This window comes from Arachis stenosperma, chromosome 8 (assembly GCF_014773155.1).
Source record: "Arachis stenosperma cultivar V10309 chromosome 8, arast.V10309.gnm1.PFL2, whole genome shotgun sequence".
NCBI lineage: Eukaryota > Viridiplantae > Streptophyta > Magnoliopsida > Fabales > Fabaceae > Arachis > Arachis stenosperma.
In genome coordinates this window covers 25,317,823-25,326,723 of record NC_080384.1, presented here as the reverse complement: position 1 = coordinate 25,326,723, position 8,901 = coordinate 25,317,823, and the positions used below count along the sequence as shown (strand labels likewise).

General features: G+C 33.1%; 1 protein-coding gene across 1 annotated transcript in view; it reads right to left on the bottom strand.

Moving 5' to 3' along the window:
• Positions 1 to 268, bottom strand: part of LOC130945644 (replication protein A 70 kDa DNA-binding subunit B-like) — a 3,206-nt gene extending 2,938 nt beyond the window's left edge. The window contains exon 1 of the mRNA XM_057874348.1: positions 78 to 268. Coding sequence (XP_057730331.1) covers positions 78 to 268 — 191 coding nt within the window. The remainder of the gene's footprint in view (positions 1 to 77) is intronic.
• Positions 269 to 8,901: the final 8,633 nt, after the last annotated feature.

Sequence of the window (8,901 nt, the reverse complement as noted above, 5' to 3'; positions counted from 1 at the left end):
TCTTTAAAGGAGGGTGAATCGGAGCTGAGATAAACTTTTTTTTTCATTTTCATTTAAGCTAGCATATAATCATTAACCTGTTCAACAACGTGATTGTTGGAGCCAAAATAGCACGGCCATGCAAATTCCTGAACTCTGTGGGATCGTTTAGGTAGTCACTATATATAGCTTCAACGATTGCATGAATTGGGTCTTCAAAATTTGTAATTAAGAGTTCAGGTGGTATAGAGACCATGTTGTATCCATTCTGAATGAGCAAGCTTTCCATCTCCTAAATCAAGGATCCACTGTGCAAATTCTTTTCGTTATTTGACGCTTTCATCTTCTATTGAAGCCCTTAATCTCATATTCTGAGTTAAAGTTAATAACTTGCATTCATGCCATAGATAAGAGGAATTAATCGATGCATTAACAATATCTTGTCTAGATCCCTTTGTTATCACTGGGAGGATTTGCCTAAAATCACCACCAAAGACGACTGTTTTCCCCCAAATGGCAACGTAAACTGAATGATTTGTGTGCTGAAGCAAGTCTCTCATAGTTCGATCTAGTGCTTCAAAGCAAAACTTATTCATCATTGGGCTTCATCCCAAATATAAGTTTGGTTGCCAAAATTAACTCAGCTAGTGGGCTTCCTTGTTTTATATTACAGGTGGAATATCATCAGGAGTTAGGGGGATTGCAAACCTGGAATGAGCTGTTCTTCCTCCAGGTAGCAAGAGTGAAGCTATTCCACTTGAAGCAACTGTTAAGACAATTTGACCCTTGATCTAAGAGTAGCTGAGATAGTATTCCAAACGAAAGTCTTTCCTGTACCTCCGTACCATATAAGAAGAAAACTTTACCACAATCTGAATTGACAGCTTGAAGGATTGGTCATATACATATTTTGTTCTATTGTCATTTGTGATAAAAATTGCTTGTGTTGCTCAGCCAACATACTCGATCATAGCGGAGTTCATCTAATATTAATTTGTTTTGCAAAGAGCCATGTCTCATGCTGTGGATGTTATCCATGTTGGGAAATGGCATTGTTGCATATTCTTGAAGTGTTGCCATTGCTGTTAAGTATTTGTTCAATCTCTATTAGAGTAAGTTCTGATAATTCATCGTCTGATAAAACCAAATCTGCAATTAAAATTGAAAATGAGTATTAGAAAATAAAAACACCTTAAGACATTTAATTGTACATTGTGACATTTATATTTGCTAAAAAGTTTCAACAATTTTCATATTAATATCAATATAATAAATGATATCATGTGGACATTTGATGAAGAAAGTTGTAGCAAAGCAAATGTAGATATTAATGAATAAGTTCAAACCGGGTAAATTGAACATAGTTATATGACTATGTAGTATCCCATCTGAAAGTAAAGTCCAACATCTCTGCCAAACTACTTCAGGCCGAGTCATTGAATTTGACCACAAAAGAGTTGCAAACAGCTTCTCAGATAATATCCAGAACCCCAATGACTGGCTTCTTCAATAGCATCAATGTATTTTTGATCATCAAGTAACCCACGCGCGTAACATGCATCTCTGAATGTAGGATAAACACAACACCATTGAAAGACCGAAGTTCTTCATAGCTTCTTGGCCCTTTAACAATGTTGAGTAACATTCTTAAATAGTATAATTCACCTGCAGATGGAGGGATAAAGAATAATCTACCAATAACAGTGTTTGTTTCCTTGGCTCCCATATTCTCAGGCTGCGTTTCCAACAAATTCAGTTGGAAAATTGTTATAAGTTAATTGTCTAGCTGCCTCATAGTCTGTGCTTGCTTGAAACCAAGCTATGAACATGGATTCTTTAATTGTTGCTTTATCAACAGTTCTTTGCAAATTGTCTTGATCTTCAAAGATAACTGGTTGTTCATCGGGCAAGTGAAAGCTTAAACCGTTCAACTGAAGGTCTTCTATAGTGAATATCAAATTCAAATATTCTCCAAGCAGATTCACATGGAGAGATATACCGACAATTATAATACATTTTCACTTCATCTATGATTGAATTAGAATTGGGAAGCGTTGAAGTGAATAAAAAGAAGCTGTGATTCGATCACTTCCCTTGTTAACATACTTAAAAAGATACTTTATCGATCTTGATTGATTGCACCATTCAACATTGATATGGGCACCATACTTCATTAATAAGAACTTATTATGTGGCACAACTACCGATTATCCAAATGAATACCTGAAACCTCAATGGTATGACCGTCATTTCGACGTCTATAAAGTGGATATCCATTTTGATCGATGGTGGTAAACTCTACGAATTTTTTAGGAAATGTCGGGTGCAAACACCGTTCTCCATGCAAGGTGAATTTTTGTTTGCAATTCCACAGGGTCCATGCATCATAAAAGCCTTAACTGCCTGATAGTATCTGGATCCAGAGTCTGATCTGGAATTTTGCTGAGATAATATTGTCTATGTCATCAAGACCAGAAAATTTATGCTCTTGTGCAAGAAATAGTAGTATGTGTGCATGGGGTAATCCACGCTTCTGAAACTCAATAGTATATATAACTGCAATAATAAATATGCATTAAGTATGATAGTATTATAATGGATTGAAATAGTTAACATTTTCCCACGAAAAGTGCGGATTTGGAGTATTACCTGTTCTTGATGTACCAAAAATTCTATTCTTTTGGATATCTTTGATGAGTATGTCCAACTTTGCCTTGAATAATCTGCAAACCATGTCTGGTCTATCTTCAGGTTTTAAATTATTTTCCTTACAATAACGCTTCAATTCTTCCCATTGGGGGTTGCAAGTTACTGTTATAAATAAATCTGGATAACCAATTGACCTACAAATTGCCATTGCATCTTGGTAATTCTGAATCATATATCGTGGTCCCCCTGTGAATGTTGCAGGTAAAACAATACGCTTGCCTAGTGACGATGCCTCAGTTTCACCGTTCATAATTGCATCTTTCAGACCTTTATAGATTTCAGCTCTAAATTGTCTTTGCTTTGAGTATACATATTTAAGTCTAGCCGCTTCAACCATTGAGAATGCATCAACTAAAAATGTTGAAAAAGTCGTCGAGAATACAACAACACCTTCACGACTTGATCTATGCTGGATTCTAAATGCAAAAAAAATCCCTCATGCTAAACGTAGGAGCTTTCCTGTGTAGAATTTTTCGGCAATTTGTTTAAAAGGATGTTTTCTCTCCAGCCGTCTTCACCATAAGGGAATAGTAAAGGATATTGTAATCCTAATATGATGGGTTGAGTTTTGAAATTCGTTGAAGTTGGCCAGATTTTGTTTCGACAATAATATCTCTTTCTTTTGTATTTGAATCAAAATCTCCAACAACTAAACCTGCAACCTCATCAACAGATGGTAGATTATATCGCCTTCCCATCTTTGCCCCTTTTCCCAATAAGACGTAAACGAACATTAGTTTGTGGATTAGTTCTGATTACGTCTCTTACCATGCGAAAACTTTTTGCAAGAACGTTATGTTGATCCAGCATTTCAATAACATCAGATATGATCTCCAAATTCCATTGGTTGGTTTTGTTGCCAGAGCTGTCAAAAAGAATTTTGTTGTTTAATAATTATGCTCACTATCAATAAAGCTTAATAAATAGAGGCAAGATTGAAGTAATACTAAATTAATACCTAAGAATGAAACTGCGATTCTTGATCTCATTTTGTGTATCATAGATGTAAAGTTGTGCAAATTTTGCTGAACTTCCCTCTTCTGGTAATAAGCTTCCCATTAAATGATAATTTTGACCATGTAATATAAATGTAGGAGGACCCCTCGTGTGGTTAAATACATCTATCTATTTTGCCACCAATGAAGTAAAAGCAAACATACTATTGTATGTGCGCTTATTTTTTGAAAGTGATTAGCCTTTGCATCACAACCAAAAATTAGATCATTCAATATTTGAGGCGCCTCCTGTAGTCTAGGTAATTCAACTTGGCCCTGACGACAACACAAAGTGAAAGTTGGAATCCTTGTATTATAGTTTTTGTTAATTCGTTCTTGATACCAAAAACTCAGCTCCACAATGTCGGCATTTGAAATTGGGATCTCCAAGGTCTAGATAACCTATGATATGAAAAATATAGTGAGTTTGAAATTCTATAGAGCTATTTTGAAAAAAGCGGAATAATTTTTTTAACTATTAACCGTGTGGGATTGGTTCTGAGTCATTATGAATATCGTGCTGCTGGTCTGTTCTCCTGTAATGTAATATTATGATTTGTTAGTAAGGCAGAAGGTAGCAAGTTAACTATTTGTATGTGTGAACCGAAAGAAAGTTGAAAAATGTTTCCCACTTTTTAATTTAATTCAATTTAAACATGACATGAAATTGATAACTACTTAAACAACACAATTTTACCTTGATTCTCTTCTGCATATGATTCATTTTGTCTCTCAATATTGTAGTTCTGTAGATTGGGGTCTGATAAATAATCATTCCATGATCTATTAAAGAAAAATAAGGTAGTTATTATTTGTAAGCCAACTTGTAATAGAGATATGATTGTTGTTAAATATCTATCAGATATGTACTCTTAAATGGATATCTCAAAAGAAAATATGGGCGGAGGTATTTTTAATTTCATCGATTACATCAATTTTAGCAAGTGGGTAAAAACTGAGTAGTTTAAAAGGCTTAAGGTTAGGTAATTTTAAAGGCTCAATTTTTTAGTAAAGAAAATGAGATGTTATCCTCAATTATGGATTAGTGATGTTTGTTATTAATATGGATTTTTTTTTTAATTTCCAATTGCAATCGGAGGCTCAAATTGGCTGGCACGAAAAGATCCCTTTTTAATTTTCAGTACTACCAAAAATAAGTTATGTACTCTGACTTGGGAAGTTTAAAGTGAAGCAAGTATTTAATGGAAAGCAAGACTATATATTTGTCAAAGCGACTTCATCGTGTATTGCCAACAAACTCTACTACATGTAATGTCTATAGCTCAAATTGAAAATTTATTGCTGAATTTGTTAGTACATTTATATGTAACATATACTAATCTACTTTAGCAATTAGACACATTTTTGTTATAAAATTGTATGAACCAAATAACAATTAATCATTAAATGAAAATACCACATAGAAAAAAATTAAAACTTTAAGATAGTAAAAAAATAAAATAAAAATATGACTTGATCAAAAGTCTTCTAAAGTGGAACTGGAAGGAAGCCATCTCAAAGTTTAAAATCATTATCATGTCCAAACTTTCTTAGAGCTGTCCAAAACGTCTCTGTACTTCCTTTCTTTAGAAAGATATTATGGAATAAATAAAGCCTGGAAAGGTAATGGTGCATTGAAGCATCTAAGTCTCTTGAATTTTGCTCTATAAGTCTTTTGAATCTTGATAATTCAGATGGCTGCAACAATGCACTGAAGCATCTAACCCGTCGATCTATGAATTCTAAAACTAAAGACAGATACATTCACGCTATGCAAAATTTAAAAAGAAAAAAACAAAAGGAAAGAAAGAGGACTCGATCAAAATCTGATATTCATTTAGTTCATCAATAAGGCTACCATCCATGTCTTGATCACAACTTATAAATACTCTTCTTAATGTTCTTACATATGTACTGTTAAAAGGACTAAAATATGATGGAATCAAATATTTTTAAAACTAAACTACATGAATCAATGTTTGCCTTTATAATTGTATATGGTTACCTAGTCTGCAATTGGAATTCAAAGAGAAGAAAGTGGATATGAGAAGGAATGAGAGAAGGACTCAGGTGCAATTGGAATTCAAAGAGAAGAAAGTGGATATGAGAAGGAATGAGAGCAGGACTCAGGTGAGAGAGATAATTAGAATTGGATGTGAATCCTAAATCCATTAATAAAATTGCTAAATGAAAAAGGAACTAATAATTATTCATTCAAAGACAAAATTATATACTAATAATTTGCACCTTAGAAATATCTTTGCAGAACTTTAAGATAGTGTTCAAAAGCAAAGCATTCTCCTGTACCAACCTCTCCTATATATAATAAATAAAGAGGAGTGCTAGGAGCCAACAACTTTTGTAATTATAGCCATGAAACAACCATCAATGATGATTTTAATGGTGTGAGATTTCATCCAATAGCTCATTTTCTTTGCTAGTTATATACTGACCAGAATTCAATAAAATTGCTAGCCCCTAAACTTTTTTATAAATAAAATTAGAAAAACCAAGCATGATTAGACAAAATTGAACCGGGTTTAGTGGCTAGTAGTGGGATTTGATTAAATGAGAATGTGAATTTGATTTTATTATTGAGACATAAAAGTTATTTTGGTGAAATAATCACTTAATTTAGCACAATTTTGTTATTGTTATCTGTCCGCACCCTTCCATTAAAAAAATAATATTTTTCATGTAACGCAAAGTAAGATATAAACACTCTTGATGCATGAAACAAAAAGCTTCCAACAACCTAGCTAAATCATACTCTACTACTTTATATATTTAATTAAAAAAATGCCTTGACGTGGTAACAACTCACCAGGTGATTGATGATGAGATTCAGAGGTGTTCCCTACTAAATACAGAACCATTTACAACAATAACTTAAGCTGCAACTTTGTATATGTCTAAAACCCTAATTAGCAAAACAAACAACAACAAAAAAAATGAATACTTGAAGCAATCAGCAAAAGAAAAGAACACTAATGTTCAAACCTGAAGCCCAATAGTGTTGACCACACTTTTAAATAAATAACTAACAGTAGAAACAGTATGCATTTAGAAGAAGAAGAAGAAAGAAGGGATCTTTTCCTATTTTCAGAGGCGTGGCGTGCAGCAGATTCCATCGCCGTTCCAGAATTCTGACAGCCACTTCTCCAATCTTTGTTTGTTGATGTGGTGACACATTCTTGAAGATCATTGTTCTTCCCCATCATGTTTTCCTCCATCTCTGGCTCACCCCTACTTCTCTGGACTTCTGAAATCTCCCTTCCATCTAATCTTACTTTTAAGATAAACTTCAAATCTTCAGCTACAATCTCGGCCCAACTGGTTGCTGAAAAGTGGGAACCACTCTCACTGCATACTACTACCACCTACCATTGTTATGTTACCATAATGAAATACTAAGTTATATATCTATTGAAATTTCAAATTATAGCAATGCTATTATAAACATAATTAAAATTGTTAATCCAAACAAAATAAATAGAATTAAAACTACGCTATCCACTATGTCATATTAGAGCAGGTTCGGTCTAAAAAAGCTCTAATAATAATGTGATGCCATGTTGAGCACTTGAACCTGCTAATCAATTATGATTTTTTTTACTCAGACAATATGAACAATGCAGCAAGAATTATGATATATAAGACCAAGATAACCAAGCTGATTCATTTAAAAGATGAAACCGAAGCTGGTTTCCTTTCATCTTGAGATGTACTTCTATATTGTTGAAGTATGTTTCTTTATTTTGTAAGTGGTTTGTGATGTCCTTACTTTTACTTTCCTACCTTTGTCAATAACAAATATCTATGGTTGTAATGGCATAGCCGTTTATCTTTTTTTTTTTCTTTTTTCGTAATGAGCATTTATGTTGCAAGGAACTGTAAAATCATATAACAATAATTATAACAATAAAGGAAATGCACGATCATATAACAAATTTCGAGAAGACCCAAGATCATGTTAATCTTAGAAGTTGTGAAATTCAATTAGAAACAAAAGTTTGACTGTAGTAAATCCAATTAGAAAATTACCTATGGATAATATGATACCTGAAAAATTATACTAAAAAGTCTAATAACTCCTCACCTAAAAGTCCAAAACTAATTTGAAGGTTAAGAATAAAAGGTTAATAATTCTTACAGCTCCTGGTGATGAAGATCCTTATATATTTCTCAACTTATTCCTTTTCATTATTATTCGATCCACTTTGAGCTTCCTCAATTGTTCCCTCCTCACCATTTTCTTCCTCTTCTCCTTGTTCCTCCTTATTCTCCTCACCATAATCATTGACATCAAAATCACCTTTTCCATGCTCCATCTGCATCACAAAAATAACCCCTCAATCACAAATAAAAATGAACCACTATACCTACACAACACTCAAGAGAGTAAATGAGTAAGAAAACACCTAATGTAGTCCTTAATCCATGTGAAACCTTAGCACTAAAAGTAATACCAAAAAGCAAGTAATCAAGAAGCTCGACCTCTATTCGACTTAGCAACTACAAATAGTTCAAGTAGTTCAAGTCGCACATTCAATGTTCCACTTGCTGGTCATAAAAGATAGCATTTTCTATGCTCTAAATTGTTTCAGAATTCAAATTTATTAACATGTGGATCAAGAAACAAAGAACAAATTGGAACATGAGGCAACATCTTTGACAACTCTGTACCTTATTTACCATTTTCTCTATTAAAATATCTCATGTTTCCTATCTAAACCACATATGCCAACATGCATTGGAGTAATAAGTAAAATAATGCTAAAAGGAACCTCTTAGGTCCTAACTTGTGGGTGGAATAATAATCAAAATGCTGGAAATCAAGCAAATGTCAAAGATGACCAGATAACCACTTCAAAAGTTTTCAATGATTTTGCTACCATGATGTTCATGAATCACAGGTGCTACACTCAGAACACTCTAGTACACATTATTGTTTCCTTTCCTTCTTTTTTTTTTGCTGTATTTGGATCTTCTCATGTTATTATTGTCTTTTCATGTTGTTTGTCATCTTTCAATCTTTGCCATTGATTAAAATTGAATGTTATCTTTTAATGGTGGAGATTAAAACACAACTTAAAACATGAGAAGTTTTGAATCCTCATTAAGAAGAGGGAGAAACTTAGAAGATCCAATTTTATTATTTATTATTTATTTATAATGGAGAATTACCTTCAATGTACTTCTTTTGGAAGTAATATCC